Source organism: Pygocentrus nattereri, chromosome 22, assembly GCF_015220715.1.
Source record: "Pygocentrus nattereri isolate fPygNat1 chromosome 22, fPygNat1.pri, whole genome shotgun sequence".
Classification (NCBI taxonomy): domain Eukaryota; kingdom Metazoa; phylum Chordata; class Actinopteri; order Characiformes; family Serrasalmidae; genus Pygocentrus; species Pygocentrus nattereri.
In genome coordinates, this window is record NC_051232.1 from 32302939 (window position 1) to 32318451 (window position 15513).

A 15513-nucleotide genomic window follows, 5' to 3' on the forward strand; every position below is an offset into this window, starting at 1 on the left:
TAATCATCAAGGTTGAGAAACATTTTCAGTATTTGATTCCTATTGGTTCTAGACAGCGTCACGTGACTTCTGGAGTTTGCTCCCTTAAAGCTCCAAACAAGTTCTAATGTCTAAGCTGCACTACAAACTGACCACATCAGCGGCTACGTCACCTCAGACCAGTGGTGACCGACCCTGTACTGTACATCATATTAGATTAGAACTTCAGCATTCCACCCTTCACAAGCACATTATCGCCAAACAGGCTTTACCATCCTGCAAAGGTGAATGGTTCAAGCTCAAAAACTGCAGCAAGAAAGTGTAGAATGATACACAAAAGAGCAGTAAGCTTGCTTTGTCCAGTCAAATGAATAAACCTGCAATAAAAATGTTACCGAATAATTTCTGTGCTTTAGAACTCAGCCATAAAAAGCATTGTGGTAAGTTATACGTGTACCAAAATTGACGCAGGATCTGTTGCAAACCTGCTTAAATTGATATCCAATTCATATGTTTCCGTAAAGTGAAAACAGGAGGAATGTGCTAGTTTTCTGATGCAACCGTAAAACTCACATTCTCCGCAGCTTCTTGTAGGGGGAGAACGCTCCGGGAGGGACGGACTTGATGCCGTTCTGTTCTAGTCGTCTGCGGGGAGAGAGAGGGAGAGAGAGAGAGAGAGAGAGAGAGAGAGAGAGAAACAGTGGTGGAAGTCAGACAACCAGACAACAAAAGAACACCATAGCAACAAAGCTCATTAACATGCTGCTGCTCGGGCTGCATTGCGTAATGGTCAGGTGCGTCTCATTATCCCGCCTCAACTGGACAGCATTTACATAATGTCCAGTTTTTGCACCAGTGACAAGTGGCAGGGCTAATCACAGGGATGCGTTTGGGACACTTGTGGTCTCCTTTGTGTTTCCTTGGGCTGACTTGCATTTTGTCAGCATCTTTGTTCCAGAACTTGCTCGTGGAGAACAGGTCACTGCACCACTAGGATTTCTTTGCTTTACTTCATTTTTGAAGTCCTGCAGACCCACCTACCTACAGAGTCTAGCTCCAACAACAATTAGCCTCTCCAAAAGTTCCCGATTGGCCGGATCAGATCCCTTAACGTTAGGTAAGGGAGGGAGTTCTGGAAAGACTCTGCAGGAAAGTAGATCTCCAGGAAGAAGGCTGGTGACCACTGTTGTAGATCATCTAAGCCAGAGTGGATACAGAAAGGTGACGAAGAAAAGTCGACATAAACATAAGATTTACATCATTTTCACACTCCTCAAACCACTCACACAAACCCACACGCTCTGTAAAGGACTCTAAGATGTTTCCTCCGAACATAAAAGTGACCAGTTGGGCTAATTTTGTACTGATTTGCAGTGACCTTTTAAGGCAGTGGTCACCGACCCTCTTCCTGGACTTCCCATTACCTTACACGTTTCCATCTGAGTCAGCGGTTGAAACTGGACTTTCTAGAAAGGTAGATCTCCAGGACCAGGGTTGGTGACCACTGCAATAAAATGACAAGTGGACCCAAATCATGCCAAGAATCTCGCCCCCAATAATAAAACAGACCCACTCAACCCCCTCAGTGCAGAGGTCAAGCATTCAGGCCTCTTAATGTATGCTGCACATGCACTCGCCCACTTGTGGACAACACGAAGAAAGATGCCTCGTCTGATCATGTCATGCTTTTCCACATCTCTGTAGAGCAGTGTCTATGGTTTCAACTCTCAAATGTGCATCTATCTTTGTAACGAGGGGTTTATGCCTTGACCACATCCTACACTGACATTCTCAGTAACCTGAGGAACAGCTGCTCTTCTGTTCTTCCTCACGCACTAATGCACGATCATCATGCTCACTGAATGTGCACTTCCGACCACAATTTGCAACCCTTTATGCTGATGTCTTTTCCATAGATCCAAATGCAGATGTCACTTTAGTCACTGTTCCTATTGAAACATTAGCCAGTTGAACAGCTGAAGCTCCTGCCATCCGCTCCCCCACAACAAACATTCGAGGTTACTCAGATCTTTTCCTCTTGGCATCTTGATCCAAAGTCGAGGTCAGATAGGCCTACATGCCATAGAGCATGGCAGGATGATAGCAGCCTAATGGTACGATGGAGTACACTTGTCTGAAAGGATCTGACCTGATGCAGAATCATGGTTCTAACTCTACAAGCTTGATGGTGTCTCTTGATGGAGCCAAAGGAAGGCCCCTGGCTGGCGAGTTGAGAGTGTTAACAGGCTAGATGAGGTGGCCACGCTTTGTGGGGAACAGGCTTGTTAAGTGACACTGTCAGCAAGGGCTAAGCTAGGTCTCAGCCCTCTAATCCCGACGCCTCTCTGCTTGGCTGCCAGTCCCAGCCAGAGCGGCTCAGTCTCGCTGCAGAAACACACACGCTAACCTCAGACAAACACACAGGCCAACTGAGCAGTTGACCGCTGTTCACCCCACCCATTTGAACCACAACCAACCAATTAAAAAGTGTAAAATGCCAAAGAGCCAGCGGGTGCATTGATTAAGGGAAGGAAAAGAAAATGCCATGCTTCTTAGATTAATCATTACCGAACCTACTTGATTCTTGGACGTCCGAGTTTCTCCAAACCACCGCACTGCTGGGATCATTAGAAACCACAAGTTGTTTCTGGGCTCTTTTCACTCGGAGGAACCCATTAAGGGAGTTAGCATTAAGCCACATGCAATCAGTTCTCACCATCAATCTCTGCAAGTCCCAAGTCCAGAATCTGTCTCCGTGGATTTATCTCCGTGCACCTGCGTGTGTGTGCCGCTGAAACTCGTGCACACGTATACTACAGATACATGTGGCGACGAGTACTCAGAACGGTGAAAATGGACTCGCATACAAGTACATACTTATCTGTTGATGTACTGGATCTTTGTCTTTTCCCTAATTAAATTTGCATCATTTCTTGTATCTCTGTGAGTCCAAAGGCCTCGATCTGAAACGTGGCAGATCGACCAGACACTGCAGATCAGCTTTATTAATCGCATGTGTGCCCCTCCACCCGCACCCCTCAAGGGTAGAGCGCGATCCCTTCGCTCGCTCACAGCGGAACCTTCACGAATTGGACGGCCCTAATCAGCGTCAGCTGTGCTGGAAAAAGCCATGGAATGCAATAAAGGTTTATTTCTCTTGTGCTCTGAGAATCCCATTAGTGGCTGCATGGGCCGGCCTCGTTTTTTTTTTCCTTCTCCTTTTTTTTTCTTCTTAAAAACTTAGCTTTCGCCTAATGACTGCACGGATCACCTGTGCAGCAAGGCCTGCAACAGACAGCTGCCTCTGAGACTTGATCCCACTCTAAGCTTTATTGAAGGAGGTGGGTTTTAAAAGCTATGAAGTGACCTAGACTGTCATTGCCTACTTGAGCACATAAGCCCCTTGATTGCAGAACACTTCCGCCACAAAGTCATTTCTTCGCTTCTCAGTAGCAGCCAAGTTGAAGGAATGGTTACACATAATATGTCCAGTTTGGCGTCTAACAAACATGTCACCCAATCTTTTGCCCACAACTTCTCTCAACCCATTGCACTCAAACTCTATCCAAGACTTCATTAAGGAGGCACAGACTCGCCAATGTGGTTTAGTGGACGGTATGGGTTTCTTTAAAAATGAACAAAACTCGCCTTCACTTGCATGGATGAACACTAGATTGCAATCATGATTTCTGCTGACATTCGTAAACATATTTATGTTTAACAGTTATTTATGAAGCCAAACAACAGAAAACTAACTCAATCTGTAGCATCTAAATCTGTAGCATCCATGTTACTGATTTCACAGCAGGCATAGGAAGACTAGTCTGGTTTCGGCCCAACACCCGTTGTGGAAAATTGCTGGCCACAGCGCTCAGCTATACAACAAAGCTTGGTTCACAGCGTGTCCTAAACCACACTGACATATGTGGGTAGACCTAAGAGAAGATTTGGGGATGTATTTATGAAATAGAATTGGGTGATTATTGATCTCCAGTGCAAAACTGAAGAAGCAAAGTTCAGGCACCAGACATGCCTGTTACTACATCTAGGGTACGTGGGACAATTGTGTAAACTAGCTGGTAATATATTAGGGTTAGGACATTCAGTGAATATGCATCTTTTGGAATAACACTGTTGGAAGTTGGTGGCAGCTAGAACTGACTTGCACCAGTTTCAATTACCCATGTTATTCCACTTCAAAGATGCACTTAGTGGGAATTATAGCGATGCGATTTAAATTCCACGGATTGCAGCAAATCCAGACCACAGGATACAGCTATGCACATTCCTGCAGTGGTCGTGTTTTGGTCTTTTTTTTTTTTGGCCCTTATTTATAAGCACACATGCCAAATGAATTTACTGCAGATGTCACTGCAGAAGTCAGCGGGACGAAGTGCGCCCTGCCACTCTCATTCAGTCTCTAGGAACCTCAGGCTTGAGGGCAACTACGGTGTGTGTTTTTGTTTGCGACAAAAAAGAGACAAAGTGCTCCAGGCACCCCCACCCACCCTTCCAAAATCAATACCTGTGGTGACTTTAAGCTCTGTCACGACATTGGGATCAGGTGATGAATATGGAAGCTTAGAGAGTGGCAGATTGAAATCGATTAAGGGTCAGAACGATGCCTGTGCAAAGACTGCCGATTGATTCCCTCCATTCGCAGACAACCTCCAATCAAAAGGAAGGGTAAAAAGAAACAAACACTGCTCCAAAATAGGCCCGAGGTACATAATCAATGCTGTGCTGTTCATCAGCCGTGAGCAGTTTACCAGGAGTACAGTACCACTAGCTGTTTGCACCTGGCGGGGCCCGGCACGATACCTCCCCGCTAATCAAAGCAGGCGACAGGGCCACAGAGGAAGAAACATAATAAGAGACTTGCTAATGACGCCTTTGCTTCATGCTGTTGCACCCAAAGAGGCGAAAGCATTAGGCTAGATTTGCTGCACAAAAAAAATAAATAAAAAATACACAGCAGCAAACCAGCAAACCATCAAAAAGAAAGTCTGTCTGAGAAGTCCCAAAAAGGAAAAAAAAAAAACAGCCTTCTTCGAAAATCTCCAATCTACAGTAAACACAGACATTGCAAACACACTCCCACATAGATTCCCAGACCAGGAATTTGCAACAGAAAAATAATGACCACCTGGCTGGTTACGAGGGCGCTGAGCGAGCAGGGCTGCTTTCGGAGAAGGCCACCGCTGCCACCGTCCTGCTGTAATTGACTGATTTTATAATGCAGGAGGAGAAAAGGACCATGAAAGCTGGGCACTGTGTGTGTGTGTGGGGGGGGTGGTTTAAGTGCTGCAGTAGGTTCTGGGAGGAACTATGAGATGAGGGAGTCTAAGGATATGTTCGCATTACAAGGCATAGACAAGTCATGACCTTTCAGTTCAATAGAATTTTTTCCCCTTCGATCTTTCTGCTCATTTCAGATTTCTTGGCGCCGATCTTTCTGCTCAACTCCAAACTCTTGCTCTGATCTTTGGGCAAATTTCCATTTTTTTATCAGATCTTTGGGCTAAGCTTTGATTTTTTGCTCCCATCTTTCTGCTCAGTTCAGATTTCTTCCTCTGGTCTTTCCACCCATTTCCAATTTTTTGGTCAGGTTACTGGTTTATTTCAGATTTTTTTTCCTGCAATCTTTCTGCTCAATTCAGAGTTTTTGCTCCTATCTTTGCACTCATTTTAGATTTGTCTTTGATTGGTTCGACTCAACTCTAACTGTTTGAAATTTTTGCCTCAGATCTTTCTGCCTAAACTGGAACTTTTGCACGGGTTTCTCTGCTCAGCTCCAATTCTTGCCTCAGATCTGCTCAGTGCTGGCCCCAATTTTTTCTGCTCAATTCCGATTTTTGCTCAATCGTTCTATGCATGTCCTCTCATTTTTTATCTTTTTGCTTTGTTACAATTTTTCCGCTAATTATTCAGATTTTTGACTGCAATCATTCTGCTTAGCTGAGACTGTTTCTCCAATCTTTCACTTTTGTCTTCTTGACTTTTTGGAAGTAACTTGTACCTGAAATTCACGTGAAAACACTGCAAACCCAAAAGGACTTAAATATGCACTAAATCAATACATCCGTGCTGTGTGCGCAGGTCAAACATGATCACAATTTCTTGGGAAACCAGATTCGTGCCATTTCAACCCTGTAAGTTCAACGTAGCCTAAAGCTGTGCTATAAAATTTCCAATGTAGAAAAAACAGGGCAGCAGACTAGAAGCCTGCACTGGACTGTGGTACAGTAATGGGATGATGGCCCTTACAAGCTGAGTGGATTCAATGTTAGTAGTTTACAGCGTGAGAATCCACGCCTGCTGACCACTTGTTAAACCTTTGATGCTGAATCGACCCGAAATCTACACCTAACAAGGCTTACGCTCCACTGAAACTCCCTCCAAGTTCTGCCGGCGACACTGCTCGCTTATTTCCGGTACCGCCACCTGTTTTTGCACATGCACAGACTGAGAAATACAAAAGAAATCAGAATAAGATTTCACATGCACTCAGATGTCTGAACACTGAGCTAAAATCCAGCCTCTTTATCAGATTTCTTAATCAGATTTCTAGATCGGAGTAAGGTGTTTACATGATCATTTGAATAATCTGATAACTGCTGAAATCCGATAACGATCGGATTACTGAGTGCATTTAAACGCACTCAATGTTGACAAGGTCACCAATTATTGGTTTAGAAATTTCACACTTAGTTTGTTCGCACCCTTGTAAGTCTAGGTTCCCACCCACAATTAGCCCAAATAGTTGTCCCCAGACTTGTTACGAGTTCACGTCTGGCTCTATAAGACCACACAGCTCACACCAGCTTTGTGCCCCTCTAGCTGCTTGGCATCAGGTGACCTTGAACTCTTTGTTTGTTCCAGAGCATCCCGTTCTGTGAAGAAGGAAAATGCACAGCTTAACACCCGTGTCAGCAATGGGTCCAAAACTCACTCATAAAAAAGGATGTCTAGATAACTTTTGGGCACAGTGTATCTACTCTATGTGGACACGGGCGCTGACCTGCAAGTCAGTCTCTACAAGGCCTCATGGGTCACTTTTTTTCTCTCATTTTTTAGGAAGAGATATTATAGTTACCAAAAAAAGAACAGAATGCTGTAGATGAGCCATTTCTAAAGTCCAGAAGTCCCGAAGAAGGAGATACACCTGACCGAACGCAGCCCAAACACAAGATTCTTAGGAAAGAAGCAAGATTCTCTCGGCGTGTGCAATAGTTCCACAAACTTGTATAACATTTCCACCAGTGGTGTTGTGTCTGCATGCGTGTGTATGTGTGCACATCAGCGCTCATCTGAAGATCCCCACCCCCCCCGAGGCCCCGTGGCTGGACAGAAGCAGGGCTGCTGCTGAGCCACTTCAAACATGGCCCCCTCTTCTGTGCTCCCATGCCACCTAAAAAATGTTTGCCCCCCGAACGCTGCTGCCAAGGCTCCAGAAATGGGTCAGGGTTATTAAGGAACACCCATGCTGTGTGTGTATTTTTAAAACTGGCTCTTTCTGAGAAACTGAAACACCGAAACCAGATCACTCCACTATCTTAGCTTCTTCGTCTTAATGAGATGAAAAGGAGAAGTTTTGCTCTCGTTCACCTCTAAACGGGAGTAATCCCTTAGAAACCCAGGTTGCCTACATGGGCTGTACTCAATAAAGCTATGTGGCCTAAAATCGACTACGAGTGCATTCTGCTGTACACTAATTCAGAGATCTGACGTCTTTGTATAAAAGTAAGATTCATTTGGACGTCAAATGAATGAATTTGAGCCCTCATATCTGATATCTTGCGCACCAAATGCAGCTTTCTGGAAGGTAAAAAATGCAACGTTACCCTACGTTTGATTTCTGCCACGAACACTAATGTTATCGGATGGCAGGGAGATGGACCCAATTGAAGAGAGGGAATCCCAAGTTTCACTATGGGGTTGAGGGGCTTGAGGGGGCTGAGAGATGAGTTACCGCTGCATCTGGGAACTGGGAAGCATGAGCAAAAATGGGGAAAAAAAAAAAAAACACCTCAGAAAGTGGGAAATAATTAAAATGGCAAGAAAAGGCAAATAAAGGGGATGCTGAAAGCAGTGTTCTCAAACAAAGCCTGAGACAGAAAAGTAAAATAAAACAATCAGTTTAAAAAAAAACAAACAAAAAAAGACTTCCTCTGTGATGATTGTGAGAGGAAGGTCAACCCGATATTGCTCTTTGTGGAGCAAACGCTTTTTGTAAGGCTTGGAGCTGTTTCTTATCTAAGCCTTCTTTTTGGCTTTTAAGTAGTTTTGGGATAATTTCTCCTACCCACCTGGGCTAAGTACCCTACCGGTCACCCCTCTACAAAGGTGTGACAAAAGGCCGCTGTTTGCCACAGGCAAGCCCACAGGTGTGCCAGGTTGGGCCTAATCAGCCCGAGGGCTTCTGGGAATTGGAGTTCCCTGAACTTGTGGTGCCTCAGGCTTGGCCCTTACAAATTAAACTCACTCAAACAAACACTGTTGTCTCCGGTGTTGGCAGGCAGACAACCAAGCTGAGAACTAGAATTATCTAGAACAGGAGTTACTTCATTATGTATGTTGCTCTATCTCCAACCAAGCTGAGAACTAGAATGATCTAGAACAGGAGTTACTTCATTATGTATGTTGCTCTACCTCCAACCAAGCTGAGAACTAGAAAGATCTAGAACAGACGTTACTTCTTTACATATGTTGCTCTACCTCCAACCAACCTGAGAACTAGAAAGATCTAGAACACAAGTTACTTCTTTACGTATGTTGCTCTATCTCCAACCAAGCTGAGAACTAGAATGATCTAGAACAGACATTACTTCATTACGTATGTTGCTCTATCTCCAACCAAGCTGAGAACTAGAATGATCTAGAACAGACATTACTTCATTACGTATGTTGCTCTACCTCCAACCAAGCTGAGAACTAGAATGATCTAGAACAGACGTTACTTCTTTACGTATGTTGCTCTACCTCCAACCAAGCTGAGAACTAGAATGATCTAGAACAGACGTTACTTCTTTACGTATGTTGCTCTATCTCCAACCAAGCTGAGAACTAGAATGATCTAGAACAGACATTACTTCATTACGTATGTTGCTCTACCTCCAACCAAGCTGAGAACTAGAATGATCTAGAACAGACGTTACTTCTTTACGTATGTTGCTCTATCTCCAACCAAGCTGAGAACTAGAATGATCTAGAACAGACGTTACTTCTTTACGTATGTTGCTCTACCTCCAACCAAGCTGAGAACTAGAATGATCTAGAACAGACGTTACTTCTTTACGTATGTTGCTCTATCTCTAAAAGCAGCTCAACTTCCATTAGGGACATCCGAGCTGTGTGCAAAAGCTCATGAAGTTTCAGCTCCGGAGCGAGGGGATGAAATCCTCTGAACTCCTTTCGCTTTTCCAAAATGGAAAGGTTTGCCTGTTTTGTGAGGATCAACAATGTTGTTGTTGGTTTTTTTTAAGCAAAGCAAATAACAGTGAATTAAAATGGCTTAAAAAAGCTTAGTTGAGGTGTTCTGTGGATATTACAGGGTAGAATATGGGGAAGAAATATTTCACTGATTTTATTTCAGGTTCTTTTAGTTTAACTTTATATAAAAAAATTGAAAAATCGAACATATTTACTGGCCATAGTAAAATTTTCTCCTTATATGATCAACAAAAGTCACAGTATACAGTCGTTATTTGATTTTTATACAGAGCTCTGATATTAATATGTACAGCTCTTCATCAACGGAGTCTTTGGTCAAAGAAGGCCACATGTTTGGAATAAATACAAATAAACAATATATTGTCTAAGCACTTCTCAAGTTCTATACTAATAACAGGAGAAGTCAAGGGTGAGTTAGTAGCCAAGAAAGTGCTGAGACTGAGCCAGGACGATATTAGTCAAAGCAGTTTTTATGTTGCCACCGATAGCGCCAAAAGAGTGAGGCTCTCCAGTGAGACTGCCTGATGGTTTCCTTTGTAACAGCCAGACTGTAGAAGGATGAATGAGCTGTTAACATGGCCACCCAGCACTCGGGTTTGGATATGAGTGCGGGCCGACGAGTGAGATCCAAAGCTCGGCTGCTCGGAGTGTCAGCGCTTCATTCAGGATATGAAGTGCGCAGAGTTCTGTACAGATGCTACCATGAGGCCTTTAACATCGACATGTGCATCACATTATATATATATATATATATACACTCACACACTGGCCACTTTATTAGGTACACCTCGCTAGTAAAAGGCTGGACCCACTTTTGCCTTCAGAACTGCTTTAATTCTTCATGCCACACTTTCAACAAGGTGTTGGAAACGTTCCTCAGAGATTCTGGTTGGTTATTTGAGTTCCTGCTGCCTTTCTATCATCTGGAACCAGTCTGCCCATTCTCCTCTGACCTCTCACATCAACAAGGCATTTTCGTCCACACAACTGACCGCTCACTGGATATTTCCTCTTTTTCGGACCGTTCTCTGTAAACCCTAGAGATGGTGGAGCGTGAAAATCCCAGCAGATCAGCAGTTTCTGAAATACTCAGACCAGCCCGTCTGGCACCAACAACCACGCCACGTTCAAAGTCCCTTAAATCCCCTTTCTTCCCCGTTCTGATGCTCGGTCTGCACTTCAGCAAGTCCCTGTGTGTGTACACACACACAAATCTATATGTTACATATACATATCTATACGTGTGTGTGTGTGTGTTGTCAGAACAAAACTTTGTATCTCCAAAATTGTAATTTACTTTCTTTACTTTTAAAGTCAATGGAACCCGACTATTTTCCAGCTCACCTTGGTTTCTTTTGGTTCCTTCATCATTAAATCTACACACAATGTAAAGGCCATTCATACATGTATGCAATGTACACGGCAAAGATTTTTGGCATAATGTGAAAATGCCTGTTGCCCTTTACATTGTGGATAAATTTCATGAGGAATGGACCAAAAGAAACGGCCTAAAACGATCTGGAAATAAGTACATAAGTACGTCTAAGGGAAACTGGAAGAAAAACTTCTATAGAGAAAACGGCCAAGTACTGAAGTAAATTATACAATTTCTATTTATTTATGGAGTATAACACCTTGGAGTAAAAAGTGAGTAATGAAGCTGTTTTTGTTTTATTTTGTCTCTAATATGTTAAATAGAAAATGAGCATTAAAATGCAGGTTAAAAAGTGGGTTCAACTTACTGCCACTTAGAAAAACTGTATCACTGCTGTTGGAACAAAAACTCCTTTTTGACGCAGTTTGAAAATGTTGCCGTTTACATTCTGTGTAAATTCCATAATGAATTGACCAAAGGAAACGGCCCAAAAAAAGCTGGAAAAAAGTCGGGTTCCATTGATTTACATTAAAAGTAAAAGTAGGTTTTTGTTCATCATTTCTGTAGTTTTCATTGCGGAGATAAAACAAATTTCATCACTAGCACAATAATCTTTGAAAACTGTACACAAACTTTACAATTTCTTAGTATTTGCTATGTCTGCATTTTGCTTTAATGACACCTTGATGGCGTGACTTCTTTTATTTATATATCACTGGCACTTGATTTGAAGGCTTCCTACATAGGGGTTCATTAATAACGCATATACTGAATAATGCAACACAACATTTAGAGCGGCTAAGGCCAGTAATCACTGAATAATGTGTTTTATAACATGAACGACGCTGTATTGCCACGAGGCTCTTTAAAGACGTTTGCTCCTGCCTTATATAGAATACACTTGAGAATGATGTTTCATAACAGTGTTATAAGTGGAATAACTGTCCGTCGCTTTATTTTAAGGCTCCTCATGTCAACACAAGGTCATTTACTTCATGAAACATCCAACAACATCGTGCAATTACTGGCATAAGCTGTCCACAAATACTCGGGTTTATTTATAAATGTGCTCTTCGATGCTATGACAACTTTGTGTAGGTAGCTTTTAAATAAAGTGTTACCAAACGAGCTGTTAAACAAAAAAGGTGAAGTTCTTAAGCACAGAGGAAGAAAAACCCTGTTTCTCAGGAGGAGGCAGGCATCACATCCAGAGTGGAGAGCACTCGTGCCCTAGACAGTGTTTATATGCAAATAAACCGCTGTTGATTTCAAAGTAAGTGTTCGCATGTGTTCACTGCGAGGAGAGGGCAAAAGGGGAACTTTCAGATGCTCGGCCTCCTGGAGGACGATGGGCGAAGAGCTGCAGGCTTAAGAGGGGGAAGTGCTGCCTAAAACCCGGGTTCCTCCTGGAACCGCCATAAATAACACTGATGGAACGTGACTTCAGACCTGCCTCGCTGCGATCAGGAGCCAACTTCCGTTGCAGAGGTAACATACACTCAGACAGTTCAACTTTGACTGGAGCAAAACCTAATTATTATGGAGTTTTATGGAACCTTCGCTGCCTATTTCTGTTCCAGAACCTTCTGTGTAGGTTCAGTCCCCCACCAGGGCAGCACCCTACACTATACCAATAAGGGTCCTTGGGCAAGACTCCTAACACCACCTTGGCCTGCCTGTGTAAAACGATCAGATTGCAAGTCGCTCTGGATAAGAGCGTCAGCCAAATGCCATAAATGTAAATGTAAATGTTCTGTCTCTGTTCTAGAATCTTCTGTCTCCAGCACGCCTCCTTTCTAAAATCTTCTGTCTTCATACTGCCTCTGATTTAGATTGTTTTGTCTCCATCCCGTCTCCATTCTAGAATGTTTTGTCTCCATCCCGTCTCCATTCTAGAATGTTTTGTCTCCATCCAGTCTCCATTCTAGAATGTTTTGTCTCCATCCCGTCTCCATTCTAGAATGTTTTGTCTCCATCCCGTCTCCATTCTAGAATGTTTTGTCTCCATCCCGTCTCCATTCTAGAATGTTTTGTCTCCATCCCGTCTCCATTCTAGAATGTTTTGTCTCCATTCTGTCTGCATTCTAGAATGTTTTGTCTCCATCCAGTCTCCATTCTAGAATGTTTTGTCTCCATTCTGTCTGCATTCAAGAATTGTGTGTGCATTCGGAAGGTTCTATCTCTAACTCCGAATGGAGAGAGTTCAGAGACATCATGCCTGTTCTAGAACGGGTCTCCAGCCCACCTTCATTCTAGAATCTTCTGTGTCCAACGCTACCAGCGTCAGCCAAATGCCATAAATGTAAATGTAAATGTTCTGTCTCTGTTCTAGAATCTTCTGTCTCCAGCACGCCTCCTTTCTAAAATCTTCTGTCTTCATACTGCCTCTGATTTAGATTGTTTTGTCTCCATCCCGTCTCCATTCTAGAATGTTTTGTCTCCATCCCGTCTCCATTCTAGAATGTTTTGTCTCCATCCAGTCTCCATTCTAGAATGTTTTGTCTCCATCCCGTCTCCATTCTAGAATGTTTTGTCTCCATCCCGTCTCCATTCTAGAATGTTTTGTCTCCATCCCGTCTCCATTCTAGAATGTTTTGTCTCCATTCTGTCTGCATTCTAGAATGTTTTGTCTCCATCCAGTCTCCATTCTAGAATGTTTTGTCTCCATTCTGTCTGCATTCAAGAATTGTGTGTGCATTCGGAAGGTTCTATCTCTAACTCCGAATGGAGAGAGTTCAGAGACATCATGCCTGTTCTAGAACGGGTCTCCAGCCCACCTTCATTCTAGAATCTTCTGTGTCCAACGCTACCAGCGTCAGCCAAATGCCATAAATGTAAATGTAAATGTTCTGTCTCTGTTCTACAATCTTCTGTCTCCAGCACGCCTCCTTTCTAAAATCTTCTGTCTTCATACTGCCTCTGATTTAGATTGTTTTGTCTCCATCCCGTCTCCATTCTAGAATGTTTTGTCTCCATCCCGTCTCCATTCTAGAATGTTTTGTCTCCATCCAGTCTCCATTCTAGAATGTTTTGTCTCCATCCCGTCTCCATTCTAGAATGTTTTGTCTCCATCCCGTCTCCATTCTAGAATGTTTTGTCTCCATCCCGTCTCCATTCTAGAATGTTTTGTCTCCATTCTGTCTGCATTCTAGAATGTTTTGTCTCCATCCAGTCTCCATTCTAGAATGTTTTGTCTCCATTCTGTCTGCATTCAAGAATTGTGTGTGCATTCGGAAGGTTCTATCTCTAACTCCGAATGGAGAGAGTTCAGAGACATCATGCCTGTTCTAGAACGGGTCTCCAGCCCACCTTCATTCTAGAATCTTCTGTGTCCAACCTGCCTCCGTTCAAGAACATTTTGTCTGCAGTTTGCCTGTATTCTATAGAAGACACAGGATGCATGTTCTAGAGTCTCCAGCTCACCTTTGTTCTAGAAACTTTTGTCTCCAGCTTGCTTTTGTTCCAGAATCCTCTATATCCATCTTCATCAACCTTGACAAATCCAGGCACAAAACTCTTATGGAGTTCTGGAACCTTCTCAGTCTATGTGCTATTTCTGTTCTAGAACCACCTATGTCCCATCACTGTTCTCGAACCTTTTGAACCTGTTCTACAATACTGTCTCCATTTTAGAACCTTCAGTATCAAGCCTGCCTACATTCTAGAAACATCCAGACTGTCATTGTTCTAACGTTTCCAGTTTGACAACTTTGATCATATATGCAATGTAATCTAATCGCTATGGAGCTCTTCCTTTGCCCTGTCTAGAACCATCTGTCTTTGCCCATTCTCTGTTCCCTCTGCCTTGCCTTTGTTCTAGACATTTCTGTCTATTGTACCTTGTTTTGCTTGTGTTGCTTATGTTGTAATTCCCGTATTTCCAGAGTTCCTTCATTCCTAGATTCTCTGCAACCTTCTTTCCTGTTTCTTGTTCCTCCAGGTTACTGTCTTTTTGGTCCGATTTCTCTGGTTTCTGGTCATTTGCAGGTGTTTCCCTAACTTTCAGTGTGCTGACACTCGCAATGAACCACAGTCACAATCCTAATAAACAGAATTGCATCGTACCATTTCTGGCTCTCACTTCGGGCTCCATTAATCAGTAGGTCGTCGATCACATTAACAGTGTCAGTGCAGCCCCGGTTGTCAGGTGCTGTAGTTGCTCACTGCTCATCTTGTACGCAACTGCTTAATATAGTTCTGCTACAACAGCATAACATAGTTCATCCTTATTAGGGAGGATGAAGATAGGCAGGCATTGTCCAGTTAGGTAATACTCACATCTCAGCCATGCTGTTGGGCAGGTTGGCTGGGATGGCCGTCAATCCTTTACCCCTGCAGTCCACGATGTTATTGCTGCATGTACACATGGCAGGACAGGAGCCAGCAGCTAGATTGCATGATTGGGGGCTGGAATTTTCGGAATGACCTGCAAACATAGACAAATATAGACAGAAGGCATTTTAAGGAAGTATATATTGTAGTTCATATAATATATACTAGTACATATCATATACACCATTTTTGCCTTTTCCTCGCATTTAAGTGTATTAGAGAACCGACTTGAGCAAATTGACAAGGTCCAGAAGACCTTCAGAACTTTACCTTCTTTACCATTGGTTCAATGAATAGAAAAGCAGAAGAATTTCAATAAAAAATGTGCAGTAGTACTAAAAAGCTTCTGAGGCTTCTCTGACGCTCCTTGTTCC

The 15513-nt window shown here is 43.1% G+C and overlaps 1 protein-coding gene across 4 annotated transcripts in view; it reads right to left on the reverse strand.

Annotated features, from left to right (window-relative positions):
• Positions 1–15513, reverse strand: part of slit1a (slit homolog 1a (Drosophila)) — a 150917-nt gene that overhangs the window by 47652 nt on the left and 87752 nt on the right. For all 4 annotated transcript variants that reach the window (XM_037533010.1, XM_037533008.1, XM_037533009.1 and 1 more), the window contains exons 9-10: positions 15086–15233; positions 553–624 (exon numbers count right to left, since the gene is read on the reverse strand). In XM_037533010.1, coding sequence (XP_037388907.1) covers positions 553–624; positions 15086–15233 — 220 coding nt within the window. The remainder of the gene's footprint in view (positions 1–552; positions 625–15085; positions 15234–15513) is intronic.